At 44.8% G+C, this 15,310-nt stretch overlaps 1 protein-coding gene across 3 annotated transcripts in view; it reads left to right on the top strand.

Moving 5' to 3' along the window:
* Positions 1-516: 516 nt before the first annotated feature.
* MGLL (monoglyceride lipase) overlaps positions 517-15,310 on the top strand; it is a 61,984-nt gene continuing 47,190 nt past the window's right edge. The window contains exons 1-2 of one of the 3 annotated variants that reach the window (XM_059480177.1): positions 517-714; positions 1,763-1,901. In XM_059480177.1, the coding sequence (XP_059336160.1) occupies positions 1,777-1,901 (125 nt within the window). In that variant the 5' untranslated portion in view covers positions 517-714; positions 1,763-1,776. Of the gene's footprint in view, positions 715-777; positions 1,182-1,263; positions 1,483-1,762; positions 1,902-15,310 lie in introns of those variants that run through there. The other 2 variants (XM_059480176.1, XM_059480178.1) reach the window with 2 other exon arrangements.

The raw sequence follows: 15,310 nt of genomic DNA, 5'->3' as shown, positions 1-15,310 counted from the left end.
TGTGCCCGATCCCGGTGCCCGATCCCGGTGCCGGGGGCTGTGGGAGCGCTGTAGCCGCTCCTGTGCCCGATCCCGGTGCCCGATCCCGGTGCCGGTGCTGCGGGAGCGCTGTGGCCGCTCCAGCCCAACGGGACGGCGGAGCCGGAGCGGAGCCCCCGCGGGAGGGCACCGGGCAAGGGGCGGCCGAGCCTCCGCCCGGGGCACCGCGGGGCTCCCCCGCTGCCCGCCCAGCCCGGCCCAGCCCAGCCGAGGGTGCGGCAGCACCGCCCGCCCCTCCTCCATCCTTTCATCCATCCACGCATCTATGCATCCGTCCATGCATCCTTTCATCCATCCACGCATCCTCCTTCCATCCTCCATCCATCCCTGTATCCACCCGCCCACCGCCCTTCCGCCGCTGTCCCTCTCTCCGGGAGCAGCCCGTGCGCACCGTGCGGTGGAGCCACCGCGCTTCGGCTCCGCGGGGCCGCCGCGCCCGGCCGCGGCTGGAGGATGCGTGTGCGGGGCTGGCGACCTGGCATCGCGTCGGTGCTTGGATCCTCCCTCCTCCCTCTCCTCCTCCTCCTCCTCCTGCTCCCCTCCCTCCCGCTCGCCGCCTGGCAGCGCGGGGCTGGGGAAGTTGCGCTGACACGAGAGATGGCTTCGCAGCGGGGATCGCTTTGAGGAAAGGTCTCCCCCTCCCTCGCCTCCCCCCGGCGCCGCGGCCTCCGAACTGTAAGTGGCAGGAAGGAAGTAAAGTTGCAAACAACCTGCCGCGGCAGGAACTTTGTGAGCTGCTCCAGCTGCATGTGCTCAAGGTGCCTTTGATGTGCGTGCAGCAGCTTCTGGAAAGTGGACTGCAGCTTTCCCACCCGCCTGCCCTCCCTCTCCCCAGCCCTTCCCAGCCTCCCCTCCCACCACCGCCACTTCAGCCCGCACACGCAATTTGTTTGAGAAGAGAAAAAAAACAAAAGTGATGAACGAGAAGTGGTGAATTACCCAAGCGACTTTCCTCCGAGAGCGAGCGAGCCGGGAGAGGAGCCGGGGCGAGCCCCGCGCCCGCAGCGCCGGGAGGGACCCGCGGGGCTGCCGGGCTGCGAGCGCGGCTCCGCAGCGAGATGCAAAAAGCCTCCTCTGCTTGCGTTTGACTTGCCATGCCTGCTCCTCTCTAGAATGCAAACCCTTGCACAGGATGAAAACAGGTTCGTGGCGAATTCTCTTGGAGATGTTTCACTCCCCGCCGCCGCCGCCACCTTCCTGTCTGTCAGAGAAGATCTTAATGATGACACGGTGGCAGATACCTCTGCTGTGTACCCACCACTGTTCTTTGGAGATGTTCCGCCAGAGATAAATCTTTTATGCAGCTGTCTTTTCATATCTGTAGCGATTGCTGCATAATTTGCTCTTGATTGCAGTTAAAATATTCTCTTTAGGATCCGCTTCACAAAATGATGCAAAATAAACTCAGATGGGAGAAGTGTGGAATAGAAAGCCGTAAATGAAGTACTGATGGTGGATTGCTCTTCCTTTCTTATTATTCCCTCCCCCGCTTAATGCTCTACCTCTAAATGTGAGCCTTTTCTGAACAAAAACATTTGCTACATTTCTGTTTAACGCAGTGATTTTGGGGGCTCTTTGGCTGTTGTTTTGGGAGCAGCCTCCCATCAGTGGTACTTGCCTTACTGATTGACTTTCTTGAGTGTCTGTGGCTGCTAAGCTCATCAGCTTTTATCTTGTTTCCACCTGTTTTAAAGTATGTCTTGTTTCTTCTAACACCTTGCAGGTCATTCTTCCAGAATGCCAGAGGAAAGTTCACCAAAGCGGAGTCCTCAGAACATCCCATACAAGGATCTGCCCCATATCATCAATGCTGATGGGCAGTACCTCTTCTGCAGGTATTGGAAGCCAGAAGCATCTCCCAGGTGAGCACTTTCGAACAAATGTCCTTTCTACTATCACTAGATACGATTCTGTTAATGAAATTATTATTTATAGCTTGACTGGCATTACTGGGCCCTGTACATGGAGCTTTATAGAGCCCCTAAGAGAGTTTTCTCTCAGGTGAGAAAGTCCCTACTGTAAAAATTGCATTCTCCAAACCTTAACTTGCTTGAGTCAGCCTTGCAGGTATAAACGTGGAGCTGCTGTCATTCCATGCACAGCTGGCTTGGTTGGCAGTTCAATATTCTGCTCTGGCAGGTGGCTGATGCCTATCAGCAGTAAACAGCTATCCCCAAACTAATAGCACAGGCAGTCATGGAGGGCACAGATACAGGCTTTGGAATGTTCACTCTTGCTGATTTTCTCACTGTCAACAAACTTAACATCAGCATCTGAGTTCAGTTTCAATAGTAGTAGCAGGGCAACAGGCAGAAGGTTTGACTGCATTGCTTTTGGACTGGTGTTAAATTATTTATACTTAGTAAATGATTCAGGGAGCTCTCTCACTGGCAATTGCAATTTCAAAACTGACCTGTGTAATAAACGCAGATAAAGAATCAGATAGAGAATTTTTTCTAATATTTTGTCATAATTTAAATAATCTCTTTAATAGCTTTCTGTGCTAATTATGATCTGATGTGGCTCCCGTAGTTATGATCTTTCTTCTTCCAGCATCTACTGGCTTGGCATGTATTTGTGCTGCCACTAGTTATTTAGGTATCTACTTCATAAAAATCTGGGTATTGCTTAATTGTTTACTTTTTTTGCAAGCCAACAGGAAGAGCTGTGTTGATTTTATATAGCTATAGAACAGTCACAGGAACAAGTTGTTCAATCTGTAGTAGGGAGTTAAACTTTATCCTTATTTATTGATGACCCAACAGGTTAGACACCATCCTCTGCCCAAACCAGCCTGGCAACTGCTCTGAGAGAGGGATACAGGACCAAGTTAGCTGGCCTTGGGGTTTATGCCTACAAAACTAAGGGACAGTGGGAATAACATAGGGCTGGGTTAGCACTCAGGTAGTACAGAGGGCGGGCAAGCACCAAAATGTACTGGCCCCAGAGGGGAGGACAGTGCAGCCACCCCACCACAGCTCCATGGCCCAGGCTGGGCTGTAGGGCAGAGTTCTGGGTCAAGATCTCCTGGTCTACAGAGCATTTCATAGTTGCTTCTCCTCACTGCCTTTCAGGAAGGTTTTTGGCACTGATGCATTACATAGTCTTTGCACAAACCTGAAAATTGCCTTTATGGAAAAATAATGCTATGAAATTAAAGTTCTACAGTAAAACCAGGCTGTTTTGTATTATAGTGGTAATTAATCATTAACTACCCATAACATTTATCACCCAGTTGTGGAACTGCTTTTTTATCACTTTTAATTTCTTACCAAATTAGTGGTGGGTGGATGGATCTTTGTTCCAGAAATGATAAGTAGCTGAGAGTGAAAACTTGGTGTCTAAGTCCTCTGGGTAGTTAATTTTTTAGTGGTCTGTGCACCAAGCAGTTAATTAAGAGTGAACTTGTCCTAGTTTTGTGACAAGAAAAGTGGATGGGATCAGTGTTGCTCATTTACAAGGAGCTCCTGTGTGTGTGTTTGCATGTTTGTGTATAAGGAGGGGGCGTATTGTTTATTATTAGCTCTTCGTGAATTGTTATATATGAGACATGGTAAGTGACTGAATAACAAGTCAGTGCCTGGATCCTGTGATCAAGACTGCTCTTGAAGTGCTTTGATAGGCAAACCAAAAATACATTATTTTGCCCCCTTTCACTTTACATAAGAAGCTCTGCTTTTTCTTCTTCCTGTAGAAGCTCAGCAACTTTAATCTAATTTTAAGCATTCAGCAGAACCGATCTCTCTATATATATGTATAGGAAGAGAAAGAGAGACACCTCAGGGGACTTTTACAGGCCTGTTACAATTTATTTCAAATACTGAAAGCAATTCTTTCAATCTTCTAACTCAATTGTTGATTCAGGTTCAAATCTTAACGCTAATGAATGATGCTATAACCGTCAAATGGTGAGATCTTTCATTGATCCATTATGTGCCTAATCCCAGCTAGAGCTGTGGAAATACCTCTTCACTGCAGATGCCCAAAGATTATCATTGACTTGTCTTCTATTAGAATAGAACTTATCGCCCTTGATCCCTCCCCCAGGGAGGGGGAAAACCCAGGATGTCTGCCAAAGGAAATATTAAAAAGTAGCCTCAGCCTGGGCTTGAAGAGCAGACAATGGCCAGGCAGTCTCTGAAAGTGGGGATGACTGACAGACACCACCCCTTGGAGCTGGTGCTTCTTTTTTATCTCGTTGAACAGACTCATAAATGTGGATAAAAGTCTGTAGCAGATTAATGTGTTATAGCATATTTAAAAAAAAACACAAAAGAACAACCACCAAAAAACTATTTTTTCAGGAAGATGGAGAAATTTTGAGAGGCATTACTGCTTCATGCTCACAAATGCCCAGGCTCTGATCCTGTGTGGTGTTGATCTGACTGATCAGCCCATACTGGTGCACATATGGAAGCTTTGTTGTAAGTGCCACTGAGGCCAAGGTTGTCCTGCCAGTGAAAGGCACCTATTGTGAGTTCCTCAGCAGGGTCTCCTTTGTTTCAGAGGGGGATTTAGGTGATTACTTCACAGGAAGCTGACACACAAAGCCACTCAGATGTCATAATGATTAGATGGGGTAGATGGAGTAAGGAGTAATGGGGCTAAGGAAGAAGAAAGACAGTGTTTTCCACTTGTTTTTGGCGTGGGAAGTCACTCCCAACAGCAGAGCTGGGCCCTGGGTGTCGTCTTCTCTTGCTGCCTGCTGGCAGCAGTACAGGTGCAGCTTCCCTGGCCAGCAGCCCTGCAGGCTGCCCAACTTGTTAAGCCAGTTCCATCTTAAAGTGTAATTAAGTGGTCTCCCCTTGCTGAATGCAGCAGGGAAGAAAAAGCAGCGTGTTCTGGTGGTGTTTTCATGTTTTGTGCCAACAGCAGAACTTGTGGACCATGAAAATGGGTAACTCTTTGGCACCAAGTGCTCACTGCTGAGTGCAACACTTAGGATCTGGGCAAGGCATGGCACTTTCAGGTCTCTGTAATGTTGTTTGAAGGAATTAAATCATTAGAACCAAGCAGGGCTGATCTCATGCCTATAGCATGTCCCAGTAGCCAAAGAAACCCTACTTAACAGGAAAGCAGTCACTGTGTAAACATAAGCAAGGCTTAAACCTCTGTCACCACCCTGAGCACTCTGAGACAAAATATGAGGTAACAGGAGGTGAGGAATTAAGAAACCAAGTTCTATTCTCAGCTCTCAGACAAAGCTGCTAAGAATAGATGCTGGTGAGGAAGGGGAAGGAAAGTTGGGAAGAGAAGTAAAGACATTTCCTTTGAGGCCCCTAAAGGGCCTGGGGAACTTCAGAGGTGACCTTCTTCCTCTGTGGTCTATGTCCCTGCAGCCTTTTCTAGATGCTTCCTCCATTCTTGCCACTACCTAGATAAGCACAAGTAGCTTTTTGTGAGGCACTTTTAGCCCCTCTTCTTGACCTCAAGTATATCCTGTGAGATTTATTGACTCAGAGTAGTTTTTTCAAAGGTGCTCATAGCTGTAGCTGCCACTGACTTCAGACAGTGATGCCCAAGTCTCTCCTGCCAGATCAGTCACTTTAAGCTGGACACTTGAGACTCTTGAAGCTAAAGGATGCACTTGAAAATGTGATTTCCAGACATGTATGAATGTGAGCTTCCTCAGTCACCAAAGAGAAACCTTAACCTGGCTAGTTAGCATGGTGCTTGAGTGTCTCTCAGTGGTCTCTAGGTGGACTTAGAGGGTTGCCTGGATCCCCTGTGGTTCTCTGTCCGTGGGTCACAGGGGCATTGCTAGGCCATTGTTAACTTACACTGGAATGGGTTGGCTCAACTTCAGACATGGTGAGCACAGTTTAAGTAAACAGAGCTGCAATTGTCTGAGTAAACTGCCTTTCTAAGAGTTCTTTCAGTTCTACACCTGAGATGTGTTTAAAAATACAAAATTAAACAAACAAAAGGCACCCACTTCTCTATTTACTTTTTACATTTCTTTTACTCTTTGAAGAATGCCTGCCATTCTTTCTGACTTGTTAGTAATGCAAGGCCAAGCCAATAAGGAGAAAACAGATTTCTCTGTTCCCCAAAGATTTTGCAGATGTGCCTGTGGTGCAGAAATACAAATTGCTTTTGTATTTGAACTGGCCCTTAAATTGTAAATATTGCTTGATGGTTTTGGCATCTCATTGCCAGCACTTCCATGCCATTTCCAGAAGAACAGCGCAGCTCCCAGCATGAGCAAATGACAAAATTGAATTTGACTTTCAGACCTTTCCAAAGTGAATGAATAAATAAATAAGGCAAAGTAAAGTCAGAGCAAAAGAAATCAAGTCACTGATTATAATGTCTTTAATTATAGTGTATTGTGTTAGTCTCTAGAAATATTTCAAGCAGTTTCTAATTCAGCATCATTCTTGAAGAACACTTTGTTTGTACTAATGAGGTCAACTCAAAATTAAAGCCAAATCTGTAGGATGCAGAGTGACTTATGTCAGCACAGTTTGCTGTAGGATGAATTCAGCCCCTCTGTTTTTCTGATCCCATTGCACACACTGCAAAGGGAAATGACAATGATCATTGTCAAATCAACATTCCAGGCTTTGCTTGCTGTACTGCTACTGCCTGAGTTTCTAAAGCATCCCTTCTTCTCATCAGCTGTGTATGTGTTCCTTTAATGCCTCTGTTATCTCTGCTCCATGTGACTGTCTTATTCACTGTGAATGGGGGCATCCTTTTATGATTCCTTATGTGGTTCCAGAGGATGGGCAAATTAGCAAAGCAGCTTTGTGTGAGAGGGACTCTGACAGACAGGGGAGCTGCTTTGGTTCTCACTGCAGATACTTCCAACAGGCTTCTTCAGTATCATAATTTTTTTTCAGTCCCCACAGGAATGCCCACCAAGAGCAAATATGCCTTGTATTCCCCAGAAACCAAGGGAAAAGGTGAATAGCAAATGGAATAACAATTGTAATTAAACTGTCCCTTTTGCTCATTGCCCTGTTAGGATCGGCCTCAGAGCACAGGCGTACAACTTTGTGACATTAGTGTCTGGGAACAAGGTGACTTTTGGAGTTCCCTGTTGTGAGTCTCAAAGCAGCAATATTTCATCCTGATCCTGAGAGCAGCAAGAAAAAGCAAAATCAGTGTTGGCTCTGTGTGCCACCTGATGAATTGGAAACATTGCTGTCCAGCATGGTGAATATAAGAAGCGGAGGTAGAAATAGGAGAAAAGAAGAAAAACGGTCTAAAGATAATTTTTCTACTAATTATTCTGCCAGAGACTGAAGGATAAGCAAACCTGGCATCTGTAAAACAAACAGTTCATTTGCTTTTAATTGGAATACAAGTGTGATGATCAGTACTGGCTTTGTGCCATGACTCCAATGGATGCCCAAGTTGGTCACTCAGCATTTAGAGATCTTTAACCTGGGCAGACCCTCCACTGATCCTTTTTTCATCTCATCAGACTGGGAATGCTCTGAACCAGATATTTGATGGTAGTGACACAATAGCTGAAGCAAACAACTCAGTGATCATAGCAGGGTTCCAGATGCAAGAGCACTTTACTTCACTGCTACAAGGAATATATGGGTTGAGTGAAAATAATAAAAGAGCTGCACACAGTTCCTTCCTTCAATTTCTCTAGCACTCCTGGAACATCCCTTGGGAACACACAGCAGCTCTTTTAGATCACTGTGGATACATCTACAAGAACTGGCTGTACAGCTGTTCTGGCTGGAAGAGGCTATTTTTTCTAGATGTCTATAGCAGAGGAGTTGGCCTTGGAAGTTCCCTTCAGACTGCTGTGACTTTGTCCTTTTCAAAGTCAGGGTGAACATCTGACCTCTTTGTTCTTCTAGGGAAATTGCATTGTTCCAAGAGCTGTCCCTGCAGACAGATTTGGCTGAGCTGCCTTCCCTAGGTTCAGGCGTGTCATTGTCCTAATGTGTTCCCACTTGAATGGAAGCCACCAGAGTTTGAACCCTCCTATTGTCCCTTATGCAAGAGATGTGACCCAACCCTGATAGCAAATGGCTGATTATTCCAGGTATCCAAGGAGATAGTGTTGCATCTTGCCCATGAGATCCCTAAAGATATGCTTAGGCAGGTCCTTTACCTCATCCCACCCCAGTCACATCCTTAACTACACCCAGCCATCCTTGTCCTGTACTGCACAGCACAGCCATTCTGACGCTGTGTCAGTATGACTTATTGTCCATGACAGGAAAGAAGGAAATCAGCAAACATCAGGGTAAGTAAAGTTTTTAGACATCATTAGAATTATGTCTCCTCTAGTGTTTCCTCTTCCACTTATGTTAACTGAAAGAAAAATACTGGTGCAGCAATCCCAAATACCAACCTTGGGCTAGTCCCAGCCACAAATATCTTCTGAAGCAACCAGGCTTGGGTGAGTCACTGGGTGGTGGTGGCAGGAAGGCATCCCCAAGCTGACCAGAGTCACTGCCCACACAGTGGTACCAAGGTGTGGCCTTGGAGCCAGGAGGGGAACAGCTGGTGGCAGCTGTGCTGGTGGCCACAGCACTGCAGTCAGATTTACCTGCCTCCAAGCTTGCTCCTATGGGATATCCTCATCAGTAGGAGAGGGGATAGGTCTTGGTCTTGGTCTTTTTCTGCTTGGGAATGTGCTCGTTCCTCTCAGGCAGATGCAGTATGTTTGTGTCTGAAGGGAGCCTTGAGTGACACCAAACTTCATGAGGCACGAAGTTTGAGTAACACCAGACTTCTACTGGCATGGAGTCCCTCCTTCTGTGTCAGACACTGGCTCTGCAGCCAGGAACTATCTTTGTTTCTGCTTGGCAGGCACTCACTTGATGATGGAAGCCTCTGAATCCTCCCATACTGAGTGGTGGCAAAGGCAACTTGCTAGACCTGGAGAATTTAGTGTCAAAAAACAGAGAAAAGGAGACAATGAGGAGCAGAGAACAGGCAAAACATGGTCCAGACAGTCATTAGACACAATGAACCAGTGATTTACAGAATCAGACTTACAACTTATCCATACTTTCATTTCCTTGTCTACAACTGTGTGTAGTCATCCAGCCAAGTGATACAAACTGGGGCTGGAGTCTCCAGATGAAAGTTGCCAGAGAAAGTAAGTTATTTCTTGAGCAGCTGGTGGTTGAAGAATGCTTGATGTTTTAAAAGAGATTTTAAATAAAATCTCCTAAGTGATGTATTAGTTGTTCTCTGCTGAATTAGTTTACTTCTGCTGCAAGTAAATTGTCTCAGTGGCAATCAATGAAAAGAAAGAACAGGGGATAAAAAGGGAGACAAAATATTGACAACTGGGCTAAAGGCAAACATTCAGCAGTAACTGGGTAGTTATCATTTGCTCTGGTGTTGTGTACAGATAGGTAAGGAGAAAATGTACAAACTACTATAGATTTGGTGTGCAAGAAAGACTGCTGATCTTTTTCAGATGTCTGTCTGACCTGTGATAAACGTCTTGCTCTGTATGTTTTCTTTCTTCCTTGCTCAAGCTTGAAGCTTGTAGAGAGAGGGACTAAGACCTAAATCATTGGCCTTTCTTTAAAACAGAATTTGGTTTAATTTGCAGTAGATATCAGGAGGTCTGTTGGTTCACCAACAGACAAGATGAGCTTATTTTTATAATTTTTCAACATAGTTTTAACTTCTATGTTCAAAACTATCTCAGTGGGCTTTCAAATTCAATTGTCAATTCCAGAAATCTGCAGTGGTTTAATTTGCTGGGTGAAAGGCATTAGGAGTGACAAGGAAGCAGTAAGTAATTAAATTTCTGTGAGATAACATCCAGCTGACTTAATGGTTAAGCTTTTTCTTCATTTTTTCAATTTTATGTGAGAGCTAGTCTACAATATTTGGAGCATTAAAATCTGTATTCTGAGCAGCATTCATAACCTCATGTTATTAAAAAGACATCAAGCAATCAGCATTCAGTCAGCCTCTGTCTGTCCCCAAAACAGAGATGTGGAACATCTCAACCCAGCTTGTCCTGAAAATGCACAGAGCATCTTTCTGACATTTTTAGATGCCCAAAAATCCATTAGGACAGAAAGATTTTTTTTTTAATTGACTTTATTCCTTCCAGGTTCACTGTGGCCCCCTTCCCTGTAGCACAGGGAGCCCATGGTGATGTCTGAACTCTGCTGTTGAGCTTCTGCTGGCTGCTTTAGAGTCAGGTTTTTACTCACACTGTGTGTCCATCCTTGCCCCTGGCATGCTGTCCTGCCGCAGAAAAGGCTTTTTACCTTTGTGCTCAGTTTATGTGGCAGTGGGAAGAAGGGTTGATCCTTACTTGGGTGGGGCAATGGATCAGAGAATCTCTTGAGGTGCCACTCATCCCTGCCTTGTGCAAGTGCCCTGGTTGCACCATTTGTAAAGCATTTTGGGTTTTCTGTATGAGGAGTGTTGTACAAAAGCCAGCTGCTGTTATTATTTATCCTGTTTATTTACTGGTCACATTTCTCAGAGCGGGGGAATGGGAAAAAAACAAGCAATCAGCAGATTCACTTTGTTTACATTTCATTTCACTTTCGGTGGTTGGGGAATGCTGATTTGCTAAACTCTATTCCTTCCTTTGAAGCCTGTAATTTTGCATAGTGGAAACATTGCCTCATTTTTACACACAGGTTTACATTTCTGTTCTGAAGCATTATTTAAGGGTCCTGCCCATCAGGGGTTTGCTTCCTGCTGGGCACATTCTCCTGCACACCAGCTCTCACTCTTCCTTTGCCAGGAATGGAAGGAGGGGAAGCTGTGGGGTTAATAACTGTGGTATTGAAAGCATTTGCTCTGGATATTGTTGAGGCTTTTTTAAAATGGTCAGAAATAAGTGGTACAGTCTCTGGTGAAGTGTTCCACATGAAACACAGCATTCCTGCAGCAGAATAACAGCTTGTGGTTTAAATAAATGTTGTTATTTCTGCTCAGCTGTAGGTGTACATGTATGTTTTGGTTCAGTGACTGCCAGATACTGTAAATGAGTATTGATTTCCTTTTCTATTTTAAGCTTCTCTGCAGAAAAGACATCCCACATGCCTTTGGCTTTCTTTGCCTGCATCTAAAATGATTGCAGCCAAGGACTCATCTAACTAAATACTCTTTTTCTTTTATTGTTACCACCCATCTTTATTCTAGTAGTTGCACCACCAGTTGGACAGGTCCCCATTCACATTTTGGAGCTTAAAGCTATTACATACAGCCCTTTTTGAGAGCAAATCAACAAGGCAGTGATTAAAACTCATGGCAGGTATGTTCCTTATTTGTGTTAGCATGGCAGCCCTCACTGAGAGAGGTGAAGCTGCATGGGTGTTAGAAATAAAAACATTTTAGGAACCAAGCAGCAGCTAAAGCCTTTGGACACCCAGATTAGCTCAGTGCAGCCAAGAAATAACACATATTGATTTGGCATCCATAGGCTGAAGTCTGTATCCAACTCTTAAGTCATCTGTAGGTAAGTCATTGCACCTCACCTGTGACTAAAATTCACTTTGGTCCAAAACATGAATAAACATTTCAGCCTTTAAAGCTCCTGTTGCAGTCATCATTGTCTTAGCAGCATTCCATGTCTCATGTAGAACTGCTTACATTAAACTTTCCTTCCTACCTCAGGTCTACAGCAAACATGGAATAGTAAATTAATTGGAACATGCTGAAAGCCTTGGCAAACGCTTTGCCTGTGACATTCCTAATTTCCCAGAGGAGTAGCTGCTGATATTGATTTTGACAGAGCCTGTAAAGCCTCTTGCTGCAAAGATTCCTCTCATAGCTGGGCAAGGCTGAAGTACAGCACTGGGATGTGCCAAGATTTCATTGGAAATTAATGTGTTTAATCTCAAAATATGTTAAAATATACATAAGCCCTTTATGATTAAGAAATAAATCCTTGAGCTTCCAAGTTTATGGGATAATTCCACCCTAGAATTTGGAAAATCATGTGGAAAAACTTGGCAATTTAGAGACCCATGCTACCTCTGACATCTGAACTTATAACGAGTTTGTCAGTTAGTTAAGGAAAACCAATTAAGATCTCTGCCAACACAGAGGACTGCTGAAAAAATTGGGTCAGGAAGGTAAAAGTGAGGATGGGCAATTGACTCAGTGCAGGAAGTAATCAGGAGTTCCACATTAGGAGTGGAATTGCCTGGCCACAAACAGTATTACTGGGTCTAGGTATTTCAGGGAATTGAAGTCTTTTTTAAACCATTGCCATACAACTAGGAATTGCACTGACAGTGCTTCATTAAAAAGTTATAACAACATAGTATCTTGACTTCACAGAACAGGTAAAGTGTCATCTCCTTTCTTGCTCCTTCTTTATTCACAGCTCTCTCCCTGGAAGGTGTCCCTGACCATGACAGGGGGGTTGGAACCCAGTGATCTTTAAGGTCCCTTTCAACCCAAACCATTCTATGATTCCAAGCTAGTGAAGGTTTGCCCACATAAGCCCCAAATGCCTGATCAAAGGACTTTCAGGAATATGCAGGAATAGCTCAGAAATGTTCAGACCCTCCTGTGCCAGGTGTGTGCTTCTCAGCCCCTTCCCTGCACAGGTGCTGGGGTGCTGAGCTGAATTCTCCCTGAAACAACTTTTTCAGTACTGCTGGTCATGAGCTGTCTGTACCACCTCTCCCTGAAACAGCAGCTTGAGACTGGAGGTGATCAGAGTCATGCTAGAGCCTGAACCATGGAAAAGCCCATTTTTGAGACCCATGGATCTGGGGGGAGGATTGACTGTGAAGAACCTCTGGTGCACCTGGGTTCTGAGTATGAGTGATGTCCTGCATAAAAATTCCTTGCAAAAGAATTGAGGTCAGAAGAAGGCTGCAGACTTGTCTTACAGGACTCCAGCAGGTGCCATAAGTGGCACCACTTAGATGTGATATTCTCTGGAGCACTTGATTATTTGTCTCACACCACAAGCCCTTCTTAACAAATATTTGAAAATAACCAAGCAAGCAGCATGTTCCTAAGAACTTAAAGATTACCATGTACTTGTGTGGATCTAACCAGGGGGATGGCTTTACTCAATAAAATAATTTCCATCATTTGGAAGCTACAGAGGCATATCTAAAACTCCTCACCTCAATAACTGAATACTGCTGTCTATTTCCATCTTCTGTGCTATGCCAAAAAGTGAGATTAAATTGTAAAAATGTGGCTGGGATGCCATGTAAGGAGCATTCTTGCATGGCTTGAGCTCATCCCGTAATGAATCACACCTTGTTCCTTTCTAGGAAGCTTCTCCTCTATTAGGGTTGAGTTGGATTTCAGGCTATGAACTTACAGCAGCAATAATGACTTGTCACTGGAACAGGTTCCAATGCTCTGAATATGCCAAGACTTCAAGGGAGTTCAGTAAAAAGGAACTGGTTTTGCACAGCTACTTTGAAACAGAGACATACTTTTATATTAAAAAAACCCTTTTTTGTTCACAGAGCAGGTGTAGTACTGAACTAGTGAGTAATGCTGAGTTTCAGTGATAGTGACAGTGCAGAAGCTTCTTGCCCTTCAACTGCAGCTTTTTCGTGCTTGGAAAGGACAGTCCATCTCACCACACAGGCCTTCCTATTTCCAAGGCTTTGGCTCACTAGGCAGTGTCTGCATTTTGATTTCAAGAAGAAACTGCTACACGACTGGCTAAACAGTCATTTTTGTCCCTTTGGAAATCATTAAACATTCAGTGCAAGTGAAGAGGAGGGAGAGTCTGAGAAAACTGTTCTTGCTCTTACTCCCTGTCTGTTGGGGCTCCATTGAGAGTGGTGGCCCTGCAGTGGCTGTGCTTCCAAGTCAAAATGAATTTTTAATCAAACTAACCAGAAGTTCTTTATTTTTCCTGATTTCCAAAGGGATCTGTGCCAAAAACTCTTTCGTTTCTTGCCATATTCTCCCTCCACACCCTAAAGCTAATCTAAAAAATTTGGGGGTGGTTTCAGGTTGACTTGAATTTTGCAGCTGATGTCTTCTATTTAAGCAATGTTTTGCACAGTTTTTTCAGACAGACACTGACTACTTTGTGCATCTATCCCTGTAGCTCCCCTTGGGAGATATGACCTCCATTTTATCTACCTTGTACCGAGCAAGGGCTGAAGCAGACAAAGCACAGTGCTGGGATGTCCAGTTCCAGAATTCCTCCCAGTCAGGTCGTGGGGCAGTTCTGTTCCCTCACATCATCCCTTCCTTGGTCCTGTGTGTGTGACAATGCCTACCCCTTTTCTTGCTGGAAGCAGAAGTCATAATCCTCCTTTCCAGGCTTCCTGAGCTCTGTAGAAGGGCAGCAGCCACAGGAAAGCTCAGATCCAGCCCTGGGTTGCCCAGGTCTCCAGGGGTCTTGCAGGTTCAGAGCAGCAGGTCTGGCAGCCAGTTCTGCCAAGGCAAATCCCATCTCTGATATCAAAGTGGAGGAGTGTCCCCCCAGAGCAGTCCATGGAACCCTAGAATCCCTCCTCATCCTCAGTTTAATCAAGAACGGGGTGGGAAGATCCAACCCATGAATTTTAAGCTACACACCAGGCATTTCACCTCTGATCTCGGCTTCATGTTCTCTAAAATATTGCTGCAAAGCCTCCTTGAAACAAAATACAGCTGATCCTATGTGCTAACTTTGCAGAGATTTACCCAGAGCTATGCAGTTGCAAGGACCCAATAATTCTTTCTCTCCCACCCCCACCTGAAATTTCCTTCCTCTCTTCTCCTGGTATTAGACCTCTCATGAGTTATTCTCAGTGAGGGCTTGCTTTTTGAAAACCCACAATAAATCAGCTTAAACTATTTCTCCACATTGTTTTGTGCTGGCTCTAGCTGGATCCTGTTGAACCTTTTGTTATGAAATATATTTGTACTAACCGAATCCGTCTCTGCTCTGCTGATTTATGTCTGCACTTTGTGAGGGGGTTGGAAAACTTAGCCATGCTATCCCTTCTGCACAGTTTCAGAACATGGCTGTTCTGAAATGTCCTCCTAACCGTGTTCTTGTGAGGAGTTGTGATTTTGAGATGTCTGATGAGACCTGGCTTGTTGCAAGAGGGTTGCTTATGGAGCAGGCACAGGTTTTAAGACTGAGCCCTAAATCTCTATGATGTAAGACAGCAAGATGGGGTTTAAACTAACAGCAGCCCCTTTGGAAGGGCTTGCATGGGAATTTCCAAGCCTGAGGAAATGAGGAAATGAGGAAAGAAAGCAGGACACAGAGCTTGCTGAAGAGGCTTTTTTTTTGAATGCCAATTCAAGATCTGGACAGGAATAAAGCTACTGATTCTACTAGTCTAGATCAAACCACATCAAACACAAATGTACAGAACCC

The sequence above is a fragment of the Ammospiza nelsoni genome, chromosome 11 (assembly GCF_027579445.1).
Source record: "Ammospiza nelsoni isolate bAmmNel1 chromosome 11, bAmmNel1.pri, whole genome shotgun sequence".
Classification (NCBI taxonomy): Eukaryota; Metazoa; Chordata; class Aves; order Passeriformes; family Passerellidae; genus Ammospiza; species Ammospiza nelsoni.
The sequence above is the reverse complement of the archived record's forward strand: the minus strand, read 5'-3'. Positions and strand labels throughout refer to the sequence as shown.